Here is a 26,609-nt window from a genome sequence, read left to right on the forward strand (position 1 = left end):
TGTATAATGTGGAAGAAAGTAAATTTCTGCTATATGATTTGTATTTTTATAGCAGCAGATGTACCGTGACTTATTACAATTCAATTGTATTTACTATGCTAGTCCATTGAAAGCACTGCAAACAGACCAAGTACAAGTTAGAACTGTTCAGGTCAAATTAGAACCACAGATCATTCCTCTCCATCTGGCTGCAATGCTGGCTTCTTTCCTTTTTAAGTTTCACATGGCTCCATCCACAGTTGGTTGGCACATATCTTGAGTGGAGGAAAGAAAGATGAAAGTGCACATTTTATCTAGTGGAAGCCTACTGTATGGTTCTCCTGAGTAAAGCAAGGAAGGTTTCCCTGGCAGTAGCCCATCCTTGGCTCTTCCAGTGCAATGGGCCATTGCCAAATAAATGGGTCTATTAGCCTCCCTCATCTTACTGAATGGAACTAAGAATCAGCAACCAAGGAATTATCACATGGCACGAACAGTGTTGGTTACCACAGTGGCACCACTGGAGGAGGAATGAGAAAGATTTAATATGTTAGGCAGGTCTTTGCATGAGGTTTGGGCAGTGTTAACATCTTTACGTTTAGAGTGTATCAGGCTGAAATGGTATCCAGATCAAGACTGAAATCTGTCTAGTTGTTTTGCATGGTTGAATAAATTAATAATAGAACACAGGTTTCACTTTGAATATTATGGCCCACCCTCCCCTTTTTCGTTTTAAAAAATTAAAATTAAAATAAAAACCAAAGCTCTAGGCAAAATTATCCTTTCTTGCTTATTCTTCCTTTCTCTTTTGTTTGTCCCTTTAAGCAAATTTAGCATGCAGAGATATTCCCTAATGTGGACTAAACCCTTTGGGTATTTACAAAAATATACATATAGGTGTTTATGTGTGTGTATGTGTGCACATGTGTGTATAAATGGTCAAAAAAGGAAGTTCAAACTTTAGTGAGCATGCACATTAACAAAATCACACTACTTTGTACTTGTGGTGTAAATTCTGGCTGAAATTAATCAACTGGGAGTTGAACCTCTTTTCATTGGGAATTTATATCTTTATAAAGTTCCATGCAGCAAATGAGATACTTATGGTGAAAGTGTTTAAGGAGAGGAAGACCTGATGTAAACAAAATGAGAAAGATGAAAGGGTTCATTGGCTAAAATGTGGCTTCTCCACACCCTACCCTCTTCCCAGTGAGAACTGAGACACTAGTTTTAGTTAAGCTGTGCTTATGTGAAGCTTTTCAAATACCTGATTGGATCCTAGCTATGGTGAGCATCAGTTTCAGTTGAGTTGAAGATTTCAGGATTGTTTCCTATGTGGCCTGGTACCCTTCCTTACCCAGTCCCCAAACTTAAATAAAAATCAGTTCTTTACACTTAAAAAATATCGGTCCAATTCACCTGCTCAGTTCCAAAGCTTATGATAACTTAAGGGGCCCAAGGAGACCAGTAGCATTAGCAGAGGAGGAAAATGCTTAAAGAATATCAAATAGCCCACAGCTTATCTCCATTACTGCATTCCGAGGGAATTCTTTTTCTAGAGTTCCTTTGTTTCTACTGGTCTCTTTCTCTAATTTGGCTACATTATATTAGCATGGTTTATGGTTTGTGACAAACATATTAGTTCTAAACCTTATTTGGTTGTTGATGTGACCTGCTACTCACAGTCATAACTTTAACTCACTCACTAGGGCCACTAGAACTTTTGGCTGACAAAGTTAAAGAAAATATGGAAAAGGCATTGATTTCTAATACTTCAACCAAAGTGCGTACTTTTCAATACTACTCCAAAAAAGTATCTATTTTTAATAAAGCCAGATGTGCCATTTATTTTGATTATATAGTCAAGTCAATGTTTTTCACTATTTTTGTTATTTTGGTTGAATCTTCAACTTTTTTTTGGCTTATCTAGTCATTGTGAAGGTGGACAACAGTGTGGTCTGGACCATGCTGAATGGATCCCTTTACAGGAAGAGAATGCAAAACATTTGTTATTCTAGTGCCATCTTTCACAGGGATACTGTACATAGTTAGGTATGGCATCAAACAAAGAAAAACATCCCTGTCTACTTAACAAAGACAAGCAACTCTAGGGAATTAAGAGAGAGAGAGAGAGAGAGAGAGAGAGAGAGAGAGAGAGAGAGAGAGAGAGAGCGCAAACCCCTAAAATAGTCATAGTAATTCCTCAGCTTTTCAAGTAAACATTTGTTGCTTTTGATATGTAGCTTGTAATATGGTTTCTTCTGTATCTATAATACTTTTGGTCTTTTTCTCACTGTAGAAGCAAGGAAGATTTAAAAGAACCCCATAGCATTTATAAAAAAAAACCAAAAAGGATAAAGCTCTTGGACATATTGTTTCTGGAATTTTTACAAAAACAAATACTGACTCCTCAGCATTATAATGATGCTTATTTTTGGAAACAATAAATACTGTGAGGTACAATGAAACCTAAAGGAACAAAAAAGAAACATATTGACAGTTTCCTTTGGCAGATTTAACGGAAGCGGAAGCTGATGTGAAAGTTAGAAAAAAGAATTACAAAACACATGAGAAATGAAAACAACCTGAAGCTTTAAACAAAGGGCATTTCTGAATTTCGGATGAATAAGAGAAATGTTCTAGGCCATTAAATACAGAAAAGAAATACATTCTCTTTAAGTTAGTTTTGTATTGTCTGCTGAAATATTCCTTATTTTTTGTTTCTTACTGAGGAAAAAAAAACAAACCCAAACAATAAAAACAGTCTACAATATACAACCTAATGGTTTTGGCTGTAGGCAGAACTTAAGTAAATACCATCATTTAGTCAGTATGTTGTGGTAGCTCAGGCTGCCAATGTGGTTTACCAGCTCAGGCAACATTTGTAAACACCGGAAACAAAAAAAGGATTTGGAGAATAGTCTCCCTCCCTCCTTTCTCACTCTCGATCACTCTGTGTCTGACTTTCATTCATTCCTCTCTGACGAATCATGTGGGGAAATACAACACATCATATAGCGAGAGACCCTATTTTACTTACTTCTTGTCTGACTTTTCAGAAGGGGAAACTTGCCCAATTAATAAGGTTCAGCGCATGTTTGCAAAGCTTTGACGTGCTTCTGCCATCCACTAACTGGCTTTGATTACATCCATCAGCCAGGCCTTAATCATACAAGGACTGAAGTGATCACTACAAACCAGACAGCCCCACAACAGAATAAGCCAGTTAAGGCTTCTTCCCTCTTTGTTGTTGTTGCTTTCTTTTTTTTAAATACAAGGGTTGAAGCTTTGGAAGTGAGTACCCAGCCCTTTTACTGTATCCAGCTTTGTTCTGCGGTGAGGAATCTGGGCCTTTGTATCCTGAAATATTATCCTTCCTCAAAAGAATAAATGCCTTGGCTGTCTCACACCACAATTCTGTTCTCCTTTTATATAATTTAACATATAAGCAAGAAGGATGCAGTGTTGATTCTAATAACATTCGGCACTTGAAAGAATCACCAAGTGTTGTATTTTTTTTTTTAAAGCGGTTTTCTGGTGGCCGACAAATTGGCCTGTGGTTATGTTGAGTGACTAATTGTATTTTCTTTTCTGGAAACTTGTGCAAAGTTGGCAGTTTTGTGTTAATAATAATACTTTTGTTTGGCATTCATGCCCTATACTGACCAGACCATTTTTATCTAAGTGTATTTTTTTTTAAAGACACTTACTGAGTATGGCAATAGTTTAAGGATAAAAAGTAAGCATGGATATTACACATCCCCTTGTAGTGTATGAAAAAAAAGTGCATGACTGGATTTATGTAATAGTACAGGACATTTTTTTTTATCAGACCAGTGCTGTAAAGCATGCCAGCACCTGTTTACCACTATATCTAGCAGGTAGTAAAAACAAGAGCATGTATCTTTTAAAAATGTGCATTAAAGCTAACATAAATGGATAGAGCTAGCCAGCAAACTATTATTTTCCTGCATATATAACAGCTGAATGTAACTGTAAAAATTAAACAGAAGAGTTAAACAACCATCAATACAATTGTTTTACATCATTGGCCTCTCGAGGCTAAATATTTACAGGTGAATCTGCCATGCTTTTAGTTGAAGGTTCTCTCAAAGCCTTAAAAGTCCACAAAGACAACTAGAGTTTCCTTTTTTGTTTCTTTTTTCCTCTTTTTCTTTTTTTTTTGGCTTTTTTTTTTTTTTTGCAGGCAACAGCCATGGGTACAACAAACTGTCTCTTTGGAGATGACCAAGTAACTTTATAATAAATTTGGGACTAGTTGCAAATTTGTGTGGTGGTGGTTTGTTTTTTTTTAAAGAACATTTTGTTTTTACCCTCATTTTAAAGATCCCACCCCTTTCCCAAGAATATAAAGGAAAAAGAACAAAACCCAAAAGCACCTAGTGTTTTTCTTTCTTTTTTTTTAAAGAAAAAAATAGATGTATATATGTACACACATACAGGCATATGTGTGTATATACACATATGTATATGTATGTATATATATATATACTATATATATATATATACACACACACACACACACACACACACACATACACACAGACTGAATATGGCAGTTCAAACATGGAGGCCATCTGGTGAGAGCTGGCATTTGAAGTGTCCATCCTTAAAACTAATCTACTGAAGTGAAGGGAATGTTTTTATGGAGATTCGGGTTCTGACTATGCCGATTTCGGCTGCGCACAGAGGAAAACATCATATTGCAACCTGGGACTTTGCACTTATGCATTTCTCTCAAATGCACTGTTTTGTAGTGCACTCTCAGGGTCCCCTTGTTGCTGTACATTTTGTGACAAATGTTGCACATTATTCCACCATTGCTCACAGACACACTGTTGAACATGAGGGATCCGGGAACTTCAGCCCCAATGCCTACAGGGAGGGCAAGGGCTTCAGCCTTGTGTGCAGACTCCCCACTGTCACTCGCCCCGTCAATGTCATCGAGGAGAATCCCTTCATCGCTCCCGGCATCGGATTCTCTGGAGGAATGGATGCTGCTGCTGGACTGGATACTGGAGGTGGTACTCAGGTCTAGGACCACATAGTCTTCAGCCATACCTCTCCCATAGCCATTCAGGTGGGAATCTTCAGTGCCTGCTGGGGAGGAGGCATCTTCCCTTATGTCAAGCCCCATTTGGTGCTGTGAACCATAGATCTTCACCAAAAATTCATCACGGAGGTCCTTGCTAAGGGAGGGCTGAGATGAGTCTAGGCCCATGTCATCCAGTTCTTTGGTCAACAGTTTTCGGTGCAAGTTTATGTTGGCACTGTGTCTAGGAAAATAAGAGGGGAAGGGGTGGGCAGGTGGGGGAAAGGGAGGGATGAGAAAAGAGGGGGGCATTTTTAAATTGACTCTGCTTTCATCAAGATAGCATATAAAGCACATTCATTGCCAATGATACCATCTTAAAATCATAAACATTTCTGCTATTTCCTCAGGACTCAGGATGGGTAAGTGGTGGAGGTGGTAATGGGGGAGTCCTAAACTAACATTATCTTTGTGAAACAGTCAGACCTCTCATTGAATTCAAAACCCAAACTGTGCTGCTTTTCCTGAGTAACTGATCTGTTAGTTTGACTAGGGTGTGTGTGTGTGTGTGCGCACATGGGAACATACAGCAGCAAGAGACCTCAATACAAGCCTTTTAGAACATGCCATTGGGACAGTCTAGAAAGAAATGGGAAATGCTCTTTGAGGAGGCTATTTTAGTTTTCCATTAGTAAGACTTTTTTGTAGAGAAATTCAGAGGCCATGGTGTGAAATTGTGAGAAAATTAAATTAACAGAGGTGGGTGAGCTATAGAATCAAACCTATGACATTACTTTGTATGAGTCTGAGTATTAATGAAGACTATTAAAGTATGGCACCTGGTAGTTTTAAATCTACCAAGCAAAGGGTTTTAAAAATAATAACCCTCCTATATGTTAGCAATTTAAGATAAAATACTAAGAATAAAGCCTATTTTCTCAAGATATTTGGAATCACAACCTAATAGAAAGGTAAAATGAATATACTTTTGAAAAATTCCTGCATTTAAATATTTGCCTTAGAACATGCTTTTCAACTACTTAGATTTGTTTTCAGCAGTACAAAAAAAAAATGAAAAAAAATTGCAGACTTTTTGCTTTTTAAAAATAAAAATTAATTCTCCCCTCCCACTAAAGAAGGAGAACAAAACCTTAGGGCCAGGATAAATATGTGCACACAATCAATGATCTTCTCTCCCCCCATACCCCACCCCCAAATCCAATCTCAATTTTTAATCAAATCCTATATTTGTAGACAAGCAAAACTCATGTGCAACTTCCTGGGAGTTTTGTGTGTATAGAAAATATAGGATTTGTCCCAAAGCATCCATAGGGATGTCATGATTTACAAAGTCCAATATGCTATTATCTATCTGAAAAACATCGCCTTAGTCTTTCCCCCCATTTATTTTAAAAGCCCCCATGGGCATATACCTCTCTCCACCTGACAAGGCTTACATGTTAAAGAAATATCTAAAATGAAAGCTACTGTTGCCAAAAGAATTAATAATAATAACAATTACAACTTCTCAGGAATGAGAGAAGTTCAACATTATACTGGATTGTTATAATTAAAATAACCAAAATTGGCAAATGCAAAGTTTGAGATATCGCCTGTAAAAAATTAAAAAAGGACTTTAAGACCCAAAGAAGTCACTTAGTCAATTTGGTTACAAGAGTGGATGATTTTCCTTGGAAATGAAGGGTGGTTGAGAGGTATGTGCCAAATAGACAAAGAAGATGGGAAGGTTTTCCACCTTTCCCCACAAGACAATAATAGCACTCTTGATTTTGTAGGAGCAGAGGTGTTACATACACCTCTCCACACTGCACTTAGGAAGGCTGAGCTTACCTTGTGATAATAAGATCAGCTTTCTAATCTTTTGCTAAATCGATCACAAAAGAAAGCAAGAATGAGAGACAGAGAGAGAGAAAAAGAGAGAAAGGGAGAGAGAGAGACAGAAAGAGAGAGAGAAAACAAATTCACATTCTAGACATCTGGTTTTTTTTTTTTAAACTTAAACAATAAAATAGGGATTTAACATGTTCTGATCATAAAACCATTTTCTGTCATAAGCCATCATCTCATACTGCTGTCTTGGTGATTATCAGATCAGCTGCACAATCCAAAATCATAAATCAAATTAGACAAACCAAATTCACAGCATCATCATCATCCATAAATGAGTTCTAAACAGATGCATGCAGTGTGCAGATACATGAATGATAAACAGAAGTTGTCCCTGTGGTCCCTGCTCTGACACAGTTGTTCCTTGCTTCCTTAGTGTCAGATGGCAGATGACTGTGAGTGCAGGTTGCTAAGCACAGTGCAGGAAATGCCTACTGTGAAAGCCTTTATCCTGATATGTGGGTATGACACCACTGGAGTCATTGTATGAATGCAGAAATAGAGCTACCCTATGCACTATTACTCTATTGATAAAAAACAACAACCTGCTAACTGAAAGACACTCATGAAATTCTACTCTTTTTTTTCTTTTACACCTCTCCCTGTCTTAAATTCACAAACACACATTTTGTGATTGCTGTGATCTAGAACTAGGCAGGTTAAGCTCTCTGTTGTTTCTCACACATCTGCAGTTACCATTTCCCTGGTTCACTGCTGAGAAAACAGCAGCCAGACACACAGCAATATTATCAAGAATCATTGAATAAAGAAGCAGGAATAAATTAACACTGAGAAAAGGACACACTGATCCCCCAGATGGACACGTCTTCCCAAAGATGACTTGTGAAAATAGACAACTCGGTTGATACTGTAATAGGAAGAGATGTTTCTCTTCGGATCCCACTTACAGCAGTGGAAATCTGTAATCTAATTAGGTGATGTACCAGCCCTCAATATCTGTCAACCAAACGATGTGCAGAAATGTGTAGACCAGCTCTGGCACTCTGTTCAACAGTGTCCCTTTTCCGCTGTCAGCAGTACCGTTGGCTTCTGCTAATATAATTACATTGACTTTTATTCAATTAAGTGCCATCCCTGGCTTTAAAAAAAAGCTACTTTATCAATTGATTCAGGTGTAATGCAATAATAAAGATGAACTCATGGCAGTGCATTAGCTCTGCTGTTCATAACTTTTGTACACGGGTTCATTCATAGTAGTCGATTTCCATTATGCAACCACAGTTCAAAAGAATTGATTCTTTTATGTTCATTTCTTAATCTATTTCATTTTTGTTTAATAATCCTCCTAAAGGCCATATGCAAAAACACTCAAGTAGGGATAGGAAGAATGCATAGTAGGAAGTCATCTAATATACTCTTGCAATGATGGTTTGGAAAATCTGTGATGAGGTATGGGAAAGGATGAGGAAAAATGAAGGGAGGATAAGATATGTGAAAGACAGAGAGGGGAAAAAAAGGTGAGGAAGAAAAAAAGCAGAGAGGAGGAAAAGGGACAGGGAGGAAAAGGAGAGAGAATCCTTTTAGAAACATGATCTGACATCAGTTGAGTTGACCACTTCCTCCAGGTCAGAATTCAGCCTCCTGATAAAGAGCAAAAAACAGCACTTGATTTTAACTGGAACCCTAAGGTGTCATACTCTGTGGCAGTCAATTAGTTATCATAATGTATTTGGAAATAGACACAAAGACCCAGGGTTAATGGCAATTTAGGGAATGTTATAAGTTTCTATGGATCAGCAGAACAGGGAAGAAAAAAGGGGAAAAAAAAGAAAGATAGAGACTGTAAAGTTCATATATAGATTCAGACTTTGAAATGTACTGAAACAAAGAAAATGCGAGACTTCTTTTGGAAAAAAAAAACTTTTAAAACCAGAAAGGTCCAGAAATCATAAGAGAAAAACAATATTCTTAAAAGGAAACAAAGAATCAAGTCACCAAAGATGCAGTAAGTAGAAGAAAGATTCCATGAAAAACGTCTTCAGGTCAAGAGAAGTAGTCCAGACAAGGCAGAATTGGAATTAGGTTAAAGATAAGAGATGTCAATATAATGATCTTATATGGTTTCCTCTAGACATAGACATCATTGTGTTCTGAAAACATCTTAGAGAAAGTATCCATCCAAGCTGGGGCCAGGACATTCTACTTTGGAATGCACGCATGTTTTACCAGACCCCAATATTGTGGGTGCCAGTATTATTAATGCTATGTTTCTACTTGATTGTTGATGAATTGGTGATGTAGGAAGTACAGAAATGTATGGGCAAGTTCTCAGGGCAGTGGAATGCCTTGCGGGGAAGTGAAGAACATGGGTGGTAGAAACAAGGTTTGGCCCTAGTTGCACTCATTAGGACAATGGTCCAAAAATCTGGCTCCAAAATGGTCATATGCCTTCAAATCTAGCAGTAATGTGGTAGAGCTTCAGAAAGTGTATCTTTTTGCCAACAGGAACTGGATACAGCAAAGATTAGAAACTAAAAATCTGAGGCATGGAGCTGAACCTTTAAGAAAGGTGGGTAATGAGGAGTATTTGGCCCTAATAACACCTGAATATTGTTCAAAGAAGTTCTACATACATAATTATGGTATGAATTTAGCCTTGAAACTTGGGCTATAATCAGAATGATCAATAGATCTTTTGAGTAGCTTTAATTCATGTTTCTTTTACCTAGCCTGGACTGCAAATTTTTTCCATACTTTACTGAAGGCACTGAATATGATAAAGTCTTATGTGAATGGAAAACCATAATTACTCTTCTTTCCAAATTTGGAATGACAAAGATAATAATGATGACTGAAAATTATCTTATTGGACTGGAATGGACTCCAGACCTTCCTTCCCTATTTCAATTCTCCAGTGAGATTCTCACTAGGCATAAACAGAAGAAAAATGAATATAACTTTAGCAAATGCAGTCAATTAAATGCACATGCTATTTGCCGAGTGTGCATAAGTCCAGACTTGGGATTCTTCAACAGTTTTCTTTTTAACTTGTCAATGTGCCCAATGCTATTTAATGCACTGGTTATCTGTGAAAATGAAAAATGTAACAGCTGGATTTTAAATAAAAAGTATGAGCTTTTGGAGTTCTGTTTTGAGATGGAAGGAGGAAATTCAAAATGAAAGAAAAGTGTCATGGCTAACTTCAAAGTCAGGCTGTAGAAATCAGGAGCTGGATAATCCATTAATCATAATGTATTTTTATATCAAGAGCTAGACCTACCTTTCTAGATACTGCTAAGTGAACTATTGAGCCACTGAATTTACTGAACTGAGATTACAACAGTGGTCAACAAGAAGGCCCCAAAGTAGATGTGAACAATGAAGCCTTATAAAACTAGGGATTACCAAAAAAAAAAAAAAAAGTTTTGTGACTTGTACAATTAACTCTATTAAAATACACCTCAATGAGGAATTTGGCTCAAATGTCTATCTTCTGGTTTGGGGTTAGTGTTTTTTTTTTCTTTTTTTTAATTCCTCCACAAGTCAAATGGTAGTATAAACCTGGCTATTCACAGCACCTTGAACATCTAGAGATGCTCAGTAAGTATTTGTTTTTTGATTGATACCTAATTTGGGCCTGGCTAGATGGTATATGTAGGCATTCAGTCAATCTTAACAATGTTTTTCTACAGTGAAGTCTAAGACTGCCATTCAAACTGAAAGAAATGGGTGTGAGAGGAACAATTCTTTGACCCACATTAACAGTTTTACTGAGACTACTGGAACAGTCACTAGCTATTGCTTTTCCTCTACATAATTTGTGTATTACAGATTATTAATGGTGGTTTCGGAGTGAATTTTTGCTGCTCTGTGAAATCAACAACATTTGTGACAGTGGGAGGGGTGTGTGTGTGTGTGTGTGTGTGTGTGTGTGTGTGTGTGTGTGTGTGTGTGTGTGTGTGTGAAGAAACAGCATTTGTTAATTTGTTTCTATTTTAGGCTTCTCTACAGGAGGCCTGAAAACCATCACCCTGCACAGGAAGAAAATCCAAAGCAAAATGCCCTATAACACTTACTGAAGCCAAAAAGTGAAGAAGTGCTTATTCAATGCAAGAAATAAAGAACAAGTAAGTTCTTGCAAATTAAAAATGTGGAATTCAGTCATTTCAATCCCCTTCAATATGAAACAAATCATTCACACTGGTCACGCAGACAGTTCCCTCTACACTCAAATTATTCACTTGAAGATAAGCTCCCACCAAACTCTTTAGGGGTTTAACTAATTTACAGCACAGATACGGCACGTCTGTTGTAATAACAGGTAGGATGTATTGGGGTCGACCATTTATCAGAATTAGACTTCTTTTCTCAATTCACAGTGAATTATGCTGCCTACACTGCTCCTCTCTCTCAGAGCTTGCCATCCCCTTACGGCCCCTAATGTGGCAGGCAAACAAAATTGACAGTCTCATCTTGTCAACAAGGGGTGATTCTCTTGAGAAGCCATTTAACTTTGCAGAGGAAGCAATGTATTAATGTGCCTGTCCCAAGAATGTTAATCATCTTCTAGCTTCCTCTAACTTTGACGTGAACGAAATCACCAAATTTGTTTACTAAATGAATCGTAATATGCTAATAAGAAAGCATGACATATACGGAAAAGCCAAACAGATGGTTTGTTTACTCCACTTTGCAACTTTATAAATGTTGTAACTCTGAAGATGTTAGTGAGAATTATTGGTTTGTTGGCAGAGGCAAACATGCCTTTTGCATACTAAATCTGGTGCTACAGTTAGAAACCAATTTGTCATTGCTGGGGAATGCATAAAAAATGTTAAGGGTGTGATGGCATTTAGGGAGGAAGGATGGTGGGATATGGCTGTGCTGGTTGCTCAGGTTAAGAGTAGAATTAATATCTGACAGCAGTGTTCTCTACCTATCTTCTACTGAGTTCTATTCGACACTTTGGGGCTTCTCGAGAGGACTGATTATTCAATAGCTACATACCTGTTGCACTGTTACAGGAGAGGAGTGTTACATGGTGAAAGGAAGTCTGTTCTGACTGCAACTGCAAATGCACTTGAGCAAGTTGTATGGGGCTCTTTTTAGTCTGAGAAAAAGGAACTTGGGAGGCCTGGGTGGCATATTTTGCAGAACTACTCAGAATGCACCAGAGTTATATGCTGTAGTTTTAACTTAGCCAGCTGCCCCAGATAACTAGACCAAATCCCTCAATCACTTCTCTCTTTTTTATATTCTGACTTTTGAAGAGTTCACATTCCCAAGATGCAATGTATTCTCCTGAATAATGGTCCCTCTCTCTACTATAATTTGGTCCCTCTCTCTACTATAATTTCATGATAAAACAATGATCAAATTTATAGGAACAAATTTTGCTAGCTTGTTTTTACAATCTAAATTATGGCAATATCTATATGAATTAAAACAGTTGGTTGAAAAGCAATCATTTCAGCTGATCAACAAGAAATTACATCTATTTGCCAATAAATAAATTATTGTTGTTGTTTTTTGAAACAATCAGATGATTATGTTATTGGCTTTCATTCATTTTGGGGGGGGGGGTTCATGTAGGCATAATGTAAGATGTAGAATTTTTCACAGAAGGGATACTCTTATTTCCTGATATTTCTTGACATCACAACTACTACCACCAACCCACTACCAAATCCTATTCAACCCAAGGGTGCTATTAATCTTGTGAGATTTCCCCCATATACTGTCAGTGGTTATTACTATTGAACTTTTTACTCATCCACTGGAGAGAGCAAAGAAATCTTAAGGAAACTATGAGTTCAGCTTGCTGTCCAAGGATCATTTTGGAGCAAGAAACATTAGCAGTCGTCCCAGCCTGGCGCTAATATCTCATTTGAAACATCTACTCATTCCTGACCAACAAAGAAAATTTCAATAAAGTACTTTTACCGGTTTAACAACAGTGAGCTCCTGGGATTGTCAAAGTGCTCAGGCTTTTCCAAGGAGAGAAGAAATCAGCAGCTCAAATATAATTAACCTTCCATTCTCAATGCAAACTGCCACACACAGGAGCTCTGCAGTCTATTAGTGAAGTTATAATGGCCAACAGGCAGAGGCAAAATTGGTCAAAAAGTTGGCTGCTGCTGTCATATTTTTGGAATTATGATTAATGACGCTAATAATGTGGATGATTACTGATATGTGTATCTCCAGCAGTTTATCATATTGCTCTGGCTGCCTACGTCCACAATAAACAGGATGCTATCATTTACCCTTTTATTGAGGCAATCCTTCTCTTGAAGGAGCATATTCTAATTACTTTGTAATGTTTTATGTCTTAAACATTTTGCAGCTTTGGACCTTGCCAACTGCTTCATGTCTACCATTGATTAATTACTGAATGTTTAATCAAAATTTAGAACCTAATGTAGTCATTTATGAGCACAGTGCAGTGCCAAAGTAGTTAGGCTTGTATCCCAAGTTTGGAGAGTGTTGGGTTCAAAATCAAATCCCAGCTCTGCAGAAAGATCCAAGATTTTCACCTTGGGTGCTAGGAGTTTGCCAGCACTACCTCTGCTGACAAATGGAAGGTAATCTAACTTGAGGATGCACAGCATCCTTATCTATTGACTCTCTTTTTGGATCTTCTTTTGCCCCTTGCTTCCCTCCTTTCTTCATCTTTCCCTAGCCAACAAAATGTTAGCATGGGATGCTAACCCTTGTGGATACCAGTCATGAGAGCAGAGTTTTGAAGTGGTTAAACAAGTGAAAAATAATTTGCTGGGACAAATACATAAGTTTTTTTTTAATGTGGATTTTTATGGTACTGTCATACAACCATTCACCGTTGAAGTTAAGTGTTTTTTTAATACCATTACTGAACTGCTGAAATGGATGCTAATATAGCTTGGAGTGCTAATGTCAAGTCCTGGTAATAAAAAAGACAGACTGCTGAATGAAATAATTTCAAGTAAAAAATAGAACAAAAGTGCTCTCTCTCTCTCGCGCTCCACTTTTATTGAATTGGGACTGACTGAGCCAATTGCTTTAGAAGTCTGTAAAACACAATTACTAGTGAGCTGACTGACCCAGCATTGCCCCCTCTGTGACAAAGCAGACTAAAAAGGCTGCAGAATTAGTGTTGCTCCCCTATCCTGGCTATCAGACCCAAGACACTTCCTACAGAGGGGTTGTTATTCTGTTGGCCCAAATCAGTCTTTTCCTCAAGAAATCTTGCTGGTCCTTAGCCATGAGAGAAAGAAGGGTAACTCCACATAACACTGCACTAAATCAAGGTACTCTATGCCCTTTCACCTTTGTATATGATTTCTGTCCCTTGATTTCAGATGTCAATTGTCATAGTGTGTGTATATGTGTATATATAAAAATAACTTACTCTGCATTATTATTTCTAGATAGCTAACAGTATTTTAAATTCGGGTAGTAACAAAATTATGGTTTTGCTTTTATGTTCAACTGGAAGCAGTGGGCTTAGGGTTTTATATAGGTGGAGTCAAGATTACAGAGAAGAAAAAGAGCTAAAATAAAAGTGGGTAACATCTCCCCCTCCCCACAATGGTTAATAAAAAGAAGTAATAAGCTTCATAAAGTATTAGAGTTAAGATCACTAACACTAGGCATAACAGCTTTTTATCCAGAATTTACAGCCAACATTTTAATTTAAGTGGATTGCCATGGGGGATAGAATCTAGGTGCTCTTTTAAAGTATAATTTTTATGCTAAATAATGGGAACAAAATTATCTTAGCAAAAAAGAAATGCACCGCTTTGTCTTGTATCCCTTCTCCTCTCCCTCTACCTTTCCTTCTCCCCTTCCTCCCTCCCCTTCTCTCTTTTACCTCGTATACACACATTTTGGCATCTGAGTTACCAAATCTCTTTTTTATGACACTAATTTTTGGCAAGTGCAGGACCCTTTTATTTTCTGCCACATCCATTTATTTGAAGTTTTTTTGGAGCCTTACAGCAAAAACATTAAATGATTAAAAAAAAAAAAGAATGCTTGCTTTGTTTTATTTTAGAAATGCCTTTTAGGTCAACTTTCAAAATGAAATTTAAAAAGGAGAGAAGAAAAATCTCCCAACAACTCCAGCACTTCTTCTTAGAATCAAAATAAAAATGAAAAGATCTGCAATAACTGATCTCTTATAGCTGGAAGGAGATGGGAGGCAAAATAGTCTTTCACCTGAGAGATCAAATTACATTGGAATGTGTGTGTGCATGCACGTGTGTGTTATGAGTGATCTTCTAACTTGCTTCCTGGTCGGAACCTGAACAGATTTTTTAAAAGGCTAAAGGAAATGGCCTCTCAAAGGGAACAAGTCAAATGAAGGACTGTGTGTCAGGAAAGACCCATGACAGGTATGTCGAAGGCTTTAAAAGTTCTGACAAAGTTCAAACAGGCCACCCACACTAATGAGTAGCCAATGTCAGGCAGATACTTAGTGCGCTACAATTCAACAAAGGTCTCTACAAAGTAGAAAGCACTCTGCTAGGGGCTGAGGAAACATAACCAAAATATTTCCTGAATTATACAGACAACTTGGACAAAAGCAGTTTGGGGTTTTGGGGTTTTTGGGTTTTTTCCCCCTTTTTGGAGAGGGAGGATTAGAAACAGGGTAGAATAGGAATTACTTGTATCCTTGTGGTAGTACAGACCTAACTCATGGGGTGTTTATGGAACTAACATCAATAGTTGTCTATAACCATCTGACATTATTCTCCTAGCTTTAGGCAGGGGAATTCAGTGTAGGGTGATTGTCTACTATGCTTTTTGTAGTAGAAGGATAAAGGGGGTAGGCTTATACTGGAATTAGCTTGTCTTATACTCAGCCAGGCCAGCAGGTCATTAAGAAGACTAAAGGCTTACTTTGGCCTGACAGAACATAGACCCATGACAGAAGGAGACAGAGTTTTCTTCATTGCTTCCCTAACAACATATAAAGATCCAGATGACACAACTTGCCACTGTAAAGGTTTTGTGGTTGCTATGAAAAGCTATTGATGCAAAGGCAAAATCTATTGGTCTGCTGGTTCTACTGTGAAACCAAATAGCTTTTAAAAAGAAAATATCACCCTGTGTGTTATGAAGCTACAAGATCTCACAAGCTCACTTCATGGAAGTCTTAGAAAACACAGCTCAGAGCACACTGATTGGCTAAAGTACAGGTAAGCAAACATATAGTGTCTCAGAAACGTTCTCTTGTTATACTTGGGGTGTGAAAAAGAAACATCTTCTATTTGGCACCTAATTATATTAGGGCAAATAGTTCCCATGAAATGGTGCTAAGTATTTTGTTTCTCAGAGCTATCTTCTGGGATAATCATGTGTAATTATTGAAAGGTAGTCTCTAAAATTTATTTTTATGAGTTTCAAAACATAGTACAAGATGAAAAATGGATGTTACTGAGCTGAAGAGAAGGTGGTAACAGGAGGCAGGTAGTATAGTGTTCACACCTTCACCTCTGTTGTTAATGTATTCAGTGGCTCATCAGAGGTATCTCATGTTAATTTATTCAAGCACACCTGTACAGGGCTGAGAGTCAGGTAATCAGACAAGCAAAAAAGTATAGTCTCTGCTTTTTAGCTACAGCTACCCAGAGGCCTACAGAGGAACAAATTTAGTTCTGGAGAGATCAGCAGGTTTTAATAAACCAAATACAGATGTCTTGCTCCATACAAATCAAGAAGTTTACATGTTTAAATCTGGACTGATTTAACTAGCAATCAAGAGCCAGACACATGCTTGGCACCAATACTTGTCTGATATTTATTTATCAATCACCCTGAGCAAATATTATTTGGGTTAAGAGTGGCTAAATCACCTTTCTCACACCTTGAAGAATACATGCTTACTTTTCTGAGAAAATGTAAGATGTACCTTCCAACAATTAATGGCTACTCTCCCTCAAGAAAAGCAACAGTAAAGATTGTGCACTTCTCCATTTTTCAAAACCCATCCAGGGTGGGAAATATTAGAACAGAGAAACAGATTTCTTTCTATGCAGATCAAACCAGTTCCTCTGCAACTGAGTCCTCATTTTAGTTCTGAAATTTTGAAGTTGCCAATCATTGTGAAAAATAGAATAGATTTTAATATATTATCTAATGACAGAGATTTGTAGAAAAGCAGATAGTTTATTTTCCCCCCACCAAAAAATGAATGTAATTCACTAATGTGGTATTCTAAGTACAGATGATTCAAAAATACCACTCAGCCATCATTTCATGGGGAGCTAAACCAAAGCCAGATGATAAGAAACGTAAAAAACACTGAACTAAGCTCTTCAAGGAAATTTCCCTGAGATTGTAGGTTCAGTCCTATTATTCCTAATTTTACCACCCCAAGTGGTCATTTCTCTGTAGCTATATTTCAGGGTACAGTATAAAATGTGCTCAACATAGGACTGATGTCTAGTAAAGACCTCAATAAGTGATAGAGTCCATTCTCCTACTCCCAAGCAGCAAATTTCAGCAATGGAGATGACAGGAACAGAAGAGTCCTGGTTCTTTCCCACTCATTTTTTTTCCTACGTAAAAGATTTAGTGTTACTATAATGGATTGCTGACTGGTTACCATTTCCACCCTGGTGGGGTCACTCCATGTGTGATTTTCAAAGTAATACACTGAAGGAGATTCCACAGGCTTGTGTAATAGTTTCTCACTCTAATTTATAACAACTATTATAAAAGGCAATGATGAAAAGTTCTCTTTCCAATTAACTTCAATTCTTCTCACTAAATGTACATTTGTTCCCTCTTGTCCAGTGAAGAATTTCTAGGAAATCTTATTTATAATTCTCTCCCCTCAGGAAATGCACCCAGCATCCACTTTCCTCCCTCCCTCCCTCTCTCCTCCCTCTTCCCCAGATTCCCTTTCATATTAAAATGAACCCTTCTCTCTAATGTGGCTTAATAGATCACATCCACATACGGTTTTTTAAAATTTTGTATGTCATTATAAAGCACAAAAACTCCCCTGTGACTTGGGTGGAGCAAGTAATTTTTTTTTTCCATTTTACAGATGAGGAGACGTTGGTTCAAAGGTGCTAAGTAACATGTTTTTTATTTTGTTTTGTTTTGTTTTGGTTTTTTGTGGGGCAATGGTGGTTAAGTGACTTGCCCAGGGTCACACAGCTAATAAGTGTCAAGTGTCTGAGGCTGGATTTGAACTCAGGTCCTCCTGAATCCAGGGCTGGTGCTTTATCCACTGTGCCACCTAGCTGCCCCAAGTAACATGTTTAAGGTCACATAGCTCATAATTATCAGTGTCCAGATTTGAACCAAGGTCTTCTGACTCCATGCTCAGAGGTCTTTCTACTTCATCATACTGTCAATCTTATGTGGCCTAGAGACTTAGGAAGAGCTATTTTCTAAGGAACAGAGGGGTATTAAGTCTTTGCTAACCAATCACCAAATTACAGTCTTTTCATGACCAATACTCTCTAGAAATCAGGAATACCAACACCTATCATGTAATTATCTTAGAAGAGTCCTTAGGAAAACTAATGAGTTACTTTTGTAAGGTACTTTGGGATCCTCAGAAGACAAGGTTATAAACATGAAAAAGCAGAAAAATGCTATTACTAAGATTTTTGTTAGTTCTACTTCAGGTATCCTCTAGTCTCTGTTGCCTCCCTACAACCACCCCCACTCAAAATCTCCTCTAATGCTTTATTTGCACAAGACAGACATTGTAGAGTCAAGGATGGATGAACGAAGTCTCCAGGGAGTGAAAAGAAATGGGCCTAAGGAGAGTAGGATTAAAGGGAGAGGAGGCTTTCTGCTTGGGAAGGGTCATTGGCTCAGAGGGATGATAAGAAAACTTGTCTTTCTTGGATTCATAGGAAATTCTTGAAAGAAATTATAACCACTGGTTTCCTGGGACTTCCATGACTAATAAGCTAGAAAGGAAGAAAAAAGGAAAGCCTGTGAGGTGAGAACTGTTGTCTTTAAGAGTCAGTCAAAAGCGAACCACAGTCTGTGTTATAGAGCAAGTAGGACATCAAACTAACCATCTTGCTGAATTAGAAGCAGGAGGCGATAACTTGGGAATACTATCAACAGCCATTTTTTATACTCAAGTTTCAAAGATAATGGTCCCTTGTGATGAATAGAAAGAGCTATGTTCCTCACTAGCATAATTTCTCATGACTGGCTCTGTAGAACTACTGAGTCTCTAAACTTTTATTTACAAGGTTAGAAACATTAAAAATAAAAAGCCAGTTTTCTAAGGAACCAAGAATATTAGGCTCCCCCAAAGGGTCATGAAATAAATACAAGATGTTTAAAAACAATAAAAACAACAACAACAAAACCCAATTATAATTATTTAGTCTTTGGTGCAAATAAAAACAATTTTGTTCTGTCCCTGTTTTAGTCTTATTTAAATAATCTTTTAAATGAACTTTGTTTAAAACTATAGAACTCCCATTAAAAGGTTAATTCTGGGTGATATTTCACATTAGTGACAAAAATTTATGTGAATTTTGTTATTATTTTTTCTAGCTCTATGAAATAATTTTTGGAAGTTTGGTATGGCACTGAATAAGTAAATTAATTTAGAATGTGACAAAAATTTAAAAATATATATTCTGGAGGAAAAAAAATGGTTTCTCATTTCGTAGAAAATGACACTAACCTAAAATGTCCTAGTATTATGAATGTATGTTCCCAACTTAGATGGAGTTATCTAAGAGACTGATCTGATCTTTAAATAACTGGTCAACCATCAGTGTTTGGTCTTTGAAATAAACAAGTAGATTTACTTGTTACCAACAAGTGCTTTAGATCAATGATATTGCAAAGAGGAACTTATTTATGATATAAAAAGGAGAGTGTGTTTGCATGTGATTTCATGTAAGTAACCATCCTGATCTTTAGGTGTGTAGCCTTTTTGTCCCAGTGTCATTTATTCTAATGGTATGTCTGAACATGTTTTTCAGAAATCATGATAAAGATTCTTATGAATTTACTAGTCTTCAAATATTTTCCCTTCATCACTTTTTTGCAGGTTTTCATAATGCCCTTTTTTGTTAATAAATGCCCAATGACTCAGCTTCATTATTCTTGGTGTGATATCTCAAACAAACATTTACCATTGTAAAGCAATAAATAACATATAAATCACAAATCTGAAATGCCATCTTGGACACTAAAGAGATAATCTCTTATATTCAGAGTTTATCAGTCTAATCTAAATATATTGGGAATATAAAAAGCAATAGATAAAGGAAATCTGCATAAGAGACTATAGCCAAGTTTGAAAGGATGAGGTGTTGGTAGAAGGGTCAAAGTCTTTCAAAGACAAGGGCTCCTCTTCAATACTATATCCTGATAAAGAGTGGCTAATGGAAAAGCTTTTGCTTTTTATCTCACTCCATTAAAATAGGCACTATTTGACTTTTTAGAATCCACTGTTATGGCTGTTGGAAAAAAACCTAATGGACAAAAAGGTCTACCTGTCAGATGATCTTTCATTTTGTGTTGTACTGTGCAGAAAATTTCAAACCAACAAATTGACCTGGACAAGCTTTAGGAAATGGGTGCTTGTTTGGCAACTTGTTAACCGAGTCTAATTTCTTTCTTCTGTATCTATTGCTTTCCCCCGCCCCCCCCCCACCACACTGTAATATTTAGTTTTTTTTAAATGGGAAAATTCACAACTGACGAACTACATTTAATGTAATAACAAGAACCAACCACTATGACTATAGTAGGAATACTGCATTATGTAAACAATCTGTTCACCAGCATATTTCCACAAGTGTGGTAGAACTGTTTTAACCCACCACTGACCACCTTGACAAATTCCATTTATATTACTTTTTCTTTAGGAATAAAAAAGAATATTGTATAAAAAGCCTAAGAGGTTTAGGACCAGCTGCTTCTGTTTAAACCCAACTGTTTCAGTATTGAAGCAACATAGTTACACTGTGATGTCATCTGAAGGCTGGCCATGATACAGTATAACTGATCCCCAAACTGCATAGGGGTTTCCCCTCCCTTCTGTGCATGATTCTCATTGCACTTAATTAACTGTGCATGAGAGATTCATAGAATCTTAAAGATCATGGAGTCTGACCCCTGATGAGGGAACTTCAGCTCAAGTTAAGTGATTTATCTAAAACTATACAGCTAGTTAGTAGCAAGGGCTGGACTAGATTGCACATCTATTGGCTCCTATCCCAGTATTATTTCCATTACCCCAGCACATGGAAGAAACTGATATTATTTAAAAACAAAAACAATAACAATAACAATAACCCCCCCCCAATCCCTAGTCTAAAGATTTCTTCTGTCCCATTTTCTCAAATATGTTTACTCATTAAAAAAAAATTCAAGGACACAACGAATACCCATTTAAGGAATCATAACATTTCTGGTTATACCTACGGAGATGCAGGGTGTCCCGATGTCCTGGACCTATGGTTCTTTCCATCCGTAAATTTCTGTTTCTATATTGGATAGATATGTGTGTATGAAGATAATATATTTATTTAATTAAAAAGCCACAGGGAAAAGCAATTATATATAAAACAGAAGCTGTGGCTTCTAAGTGAAGATATATGGGAAGGGAAGGGTGTTGTGTACATGTGTAATTATACACACCTGGATGCATGGAAACACACATACACACAAAGCACACAAAATAATGGCGTGCATCACTGGGCAAAATGGCATATGATTCTGCATGCTAATACACAACAAACACCAACTGCGACAATCCTTCATTATCATGGTTGCATTTGATCACCGCGGGCAATCTCTATAATGCTTCAAAAAACACCTTAAGCTGGATTTTCTTACGTTAAGTCCAACATTACTGAACCACACAGCAGCAGCAGTCAATGGAGATTTACTGACCTGTCTCTGCTTCGCCGTGAGGGGAAGGCAGCATTACAGCCGGCCACTGTGCAGACATGCATCTCTTTTAAATGAACATTCCTGTAGTGTAGCTTCACGCTGTAGGAGCTTTTGAAACTCTTCTTGCACACATAACATATCTTGGGGTCTGGGCTAGAACACAAGTCACCTTCTGGGGAGAACTTCTGAGGACTGCCATAGTTCAAAGATGACGTGAAACTGTCATGAAGGGCAGCCATACTTGCGCTGCCTCCGTTATACAGTCCGTACTGGCTCATGTAAAACATGTCGTATGTGGGATCGGTAAACTCTTCCTTCACCTTAATGACATCCTGGTGAGAGGGCTCATTGTGATTTTCGTCGGGTCTTTCGTTATTCATCATGGCTTTTTCATTCCCTTCACTGTGCATGCGGTCATCAGCTTCCATGGATTCCTCGCACAACTTTGGCTCAGAAGACTCAGACTCGTTTTCATAGTCCCTCTCATGTTCTTGGTCTTCTGAAGTCATACTGTCTGCTCTCCTAATTTCCGTCCTGGAGATACACTGGCTTCGACTGTGCTTGGAAAAATCTTTCACAGACAACCCTGGACTCATCTCATCATGGGAATGGCAATGATTGTCATGGCTCATGTCATTGACCACAGCTCCGCCATCATTGGGCTCATCATCTTCATCATCAAACTCATCAGCAGTATCGATGATTTCCTTTTCAATCTTAACAGGCATGCTTGACTTTCGAGGTTTCTTCTTGGGGGCCAAGTCAGCGCTGGCTTCATGACTAGCCATCACCGTCACTGAGACTGCTGGCTCAGAAGGAGGTGGGGGATGTTGTTCCATAGCACTGCTAGCTGGTATGATGGGGCTGGTGGGGAGTGAGGTTGGAGGACTCACCATTTCTCCAGGGGTGAGCAAGCTTCTATAAAATGGAGGAACAGGCTGCACAGTCTTTAACCCAGAAAACACCAGTTGGCTAGGGAGAGGATTCTGTAAGACAGGGTCAAGTGGGGGAGTGGTAAAACCCATTGGGGGCCGGCCAGGGCTCGTGAGAGTGAGATTTGATTTAGTACTTGCTATGACAGGTGTGGCAGCTCCTGATGTAGCCCGGATTAAATCTTTGTCTCGGTTATTCCTTAGCATAGGCATGTGAAGGCGGGGATTGGGGTTTGCACTGTGGCGGTTGCGACTTCGTAGGGAGCTGAAGACCATATTACAGCCTTCAATGGTACATCGGTGTTTGATCTTCAGGTGAACTGCATTATAATGAATTTTGAGAGTACCTTTATCATAGAAAGTTTTTCCACATGCATTACAAAACACTCTCCCTTTCCTAGAGGCTGAACCCATCCTTCTCATTCGGTGAATCCGGAAGGAACTTTTCGTGTGTTCAGGTTTGACTAAATCGCTGATTGGGGCAGAAGTCTGAATGGGGGACACACAGGCTGGCTCTGTTTTGGGCTCCACGTTGGTGATGCTAGTCAGAGCATTTCTGTTGGGTGTTTGCTCATTCTTATAAGGTGTAGGAGAAACTTCTGACTCACTGCTTTCATTATATTCATTCTGGGTTGAAAGGCTAGGCTCCCGAAGCCTCAGTCCTGGCTGCTCCAGCAGCAAACCATTTGGGGGTAATCCCAGGAGTGGGGCAGAGACTGGATTTATGTACTGGAATGGAAGCAAGAATGCAAGGCTGTTAGGGATGTTTTCGAAGTGATGGATGCTGGAAGGATTGCTGTTTTCCAGGTGAGCAAGGAGACTTGGACTCCTGGTGCGATTATTGCTTTCAATAAAAGTCCTTATATCTGAATCTGTCTTTGAAGATGGTACAGCAACAGCCTGCCCTTCTTTCTCCTGAATCGCCATCAGCTCGACGATGGATTTGGTTTCTCCAAACCGCAGAAACTGCTGAAGGGTAATGATCTCTTCTTCTCGGGACATGATGGCCCAGCGGTCTAGCACCTTGCCAGCAGCGTCCTAGAGGCCACATCAAAGAAACAACAAAGACAAACACAAAAACTTATTGATTCTGCATAATTATTCAATTCAATTGAAGGTGCTCTGCTGTCTGCTCATGGAACGAGTACAGAAAACAACATGCAGGCACTCACTGTTAATTGAAGTCGACCCACAAAGCAAACTTTTCTGCCATGCAAATGTAGTCATTAGAGTCACAGTTAGAGAAACAGATTGAGTTTAATAATGTCAAGGCAAACAAAATTTAGACCACTGGGGCTCTGTGATCTAAAATGCCTTCAATACTGCTATTTTAACAACAGTGATCTATGTACTATGCAACTGTTTAGCATACATTAGTATAAGACGTGAACTCTTGCTGCGCAACCCACAGTAAATGTAGAAAATGGTACCTTAATCCTTATTAAAGGGTGACACCATAGGAACGAATTAAGTTCATTCTGTGGAATCTATTCCTTAAATGTGAGCAGACATACTGGATTCAATGATAAAAAAATCTTTTTAAGTAGGTCTACAGAGCTTTGAACTAAAAGAATGACTAAAATGTCACCACAAAAATCCCCACCCACTATTGTAGAGTGATTATGTCTGTGTGTGTGTGTGTGTGTGTGTGTGTGTGTGTGTGTAGAGGTAATGTTTTAGTATCATTTAATAAAAGGCATCCGAAAAAGGCAGTTTGTAAAAACAAAAAAATATATAACAACTAAGAAAGGTGGCTGTCCTCTGTTAGAAGAAATTGATTAAAATCCTGTGATTTAGATACAAAAAAATTTGACTCTTTAAAAATATTTTGTTACCAATGACAGTTATAGATATTTAAAAAGTAAACATGCACTAGGTTTTGGGAAGCATAAATGTGTAAAAATGTTGACTCTTAACATCTACTTTGGATAGCAAAGGGAAAGTCCACTGAGAATACACATCAGTAATCACCAGACTATCTGTTGTTAAATATACATTAAAAAGCATTTCACACTTTCATTTTGGCTGGTAACTATGAGATTTGCCTGGAGGTAGGACTTAAAAATTCTGCAGTGTAATGTCAGGCAATCCATTTCAGGGCATATTGATAGAAATCCAGTCAAACACATGAATGACTCCATCGTTTTCTGGGGCACTATTTCTTCTCACCGGTACAGAACACTTTCATCAACCCTGACCATTAGCTTAGAATGCCAGTTTTCTGTCCTACATTCTTCTGTCTCTGTGCCTTCAATCATGCTACCTCCTGCCTATGGAATTGACTCCTTTCACACCCATCTATTAATTAAAGTCCTTCCCCCTTCTTTCAAGGCCTAACCAAGGTGTCTGGTGCTTACTCTCTGTTAACCCTGACACCCCTACCCCCATAATTCCCAATGAACATAATCCCTCCCCTTCTCACCAGTACCCCCTTCTTTATCCTTCTCACTCTCCATCTTGATCATAGTTATTTAGGTGACTGTTTCTCCTCTTTCTCATTAGAATATAAATTTCTTGAAGGCAGAGTTTGTGCCAAAGAATTACAACTTTAGAGCTGAATGTTATCTTAGTTCATCTAGTTCCACTTCCTTATGTACAAACAAGAAAATTGAGGCCCATGGTCCAAGGTCACAATAGTAGTCATAAGTGACAGGGTTGGCATTTGAATCTCTGACTCTGAATTCAGAGTTCTTTCCATTGTACTAAGTTGCCTCTCTTTATGTGCCTAGCATCAGACCTTATACAAAGTAGATGTATAGAACTGTTTGTTGAATGATATAGCATTGCAAGAGATGCTCTTCTTGAGTTCTGGATGTCAGACTCTCCTTGGACAGTGGCTACATGGTTTATGTTATAAAAATAATCCTAACAATTTAATTTATGTAGTTGTTTAATTTTTACAAGTTTTTTTCCATCAAAAATCCCTATGAATTAGAGGGTACAAGTATGATTATCCCCACCCCTTTTTACAGAAAAATAAACTGTAACACAGGTAAAGTGAAAGTCATAGGATTTGGAATTTAAATTCTGGCTCTGCTACTATCTAATTAGTTATATGGTGATGAGAAAGTAACTTCATTCTGGGCCTCACTCTCTTCTATAAAATGAGAAAGTTGGGACAAAGTAATCTTCAAGGTCTTCTCCAGCTCTGACATTTCTGTGATCCTAAAATTAGTGGAGATCCTGGTGAGAAAAGGGTAAGTCCGGGCAGGTAGGTGGCACAGTGGATAAAACACAGGCCCTGGATTCAGGGGGACCTGAGTTGAAATCCAGCCTCAGACACTTGACACCTACTAGCTGTGTGACTCTGGGCATGTCACTTAACCCTCATTGCCCCACAAAAATAAAATAAAATAATGTGAGAAATGGAGACAAGGGTAAGTCTTCATTGGCTTAAAAGATTTAGTCTAAGCATGCATGTTTACAGAGAATCCATGTCCACCTACATAGAGAAATAGATTCCTTTATTACCATGTCTGAGTTTTCCAATCTCCCTGTTATTTCAGTCTATGAATCATTTAACGGTATGGAAATTATTTGCATGATGTGGTCCATGCTTCATGTGTAAATCATTTCATATTCTAATAGAATCTCAATAGAAGTCTACATAGTATAGTAGGTAAAAAGCTGGACTTGGAGTCTGGAAGACCTGAATGCAAATTCTGCCTCCCAAAACTTAAAAGATGCATGATACTAAGCACATTATTAATGTCTCTGAGCCTCCATTTCCTCATCTGTAAAACAGGGATAATTTTATAGCACGTAACTCATCAGACTATCCTACCATGGATGGTCAAATGAAAAAACGCATGTATAGTGCTTTGAAAACTTTCAAGTACACTACAAAAGTTCTTATCATATTTACCATGTTATATTATCACCACTTCTATCTGGTT

The 26,609-nt window shown here is 38.0% G+C and overlaps 1 protein-coding gene across 1 annotated transcript in view; it reads right to left on the reverse strand.

Annotated features, from left to right (window-relative positions):
• Window positions 1-4,615: 4,615 nt before the first annotated feature.
• The window catches only part of BNC2 (basonuclin 2), a 516,527-nt gene continuing 494,533 nt past the window's right edge, over window positions 4,616-26,609 (reverse strand). The window contains exons 5-7 of the mRNA XM_043975806.1: window positions 21,782-23,751; window positions 21,307-21,372; window positions 4,616-5,276 (exon numbers count right to left, since the gene is read on the reverse strand). Of these exons, the coding sequence (XP_043831741.1) occupies window positions 4,616-5,276; window positions 21,307-21,372; window positions 21,782-23,751 (2,697 nt within the window). The remainder of the gene's footprint in view (window positions 5,277-21,306; window positions 21,373-21,781; window positions 23,752-26,609) is intronic.

The sequence above is a fragment of the Dromiciops gliroides genome, chromosome 1 (assembly GCF_019393635.1).
Source record: "Dromiciops gliroides isolate mDroGli1 chromosome 1, mDroGli1.pri, whole genome shotgun sequence".
Taxonomy (NCBI): Eukaryota; Metazoa; Chordata; class Mammalia; order Microbiotheria; family Microbiotheriidae; genus Dromiciops; species Dromiciops gliroides.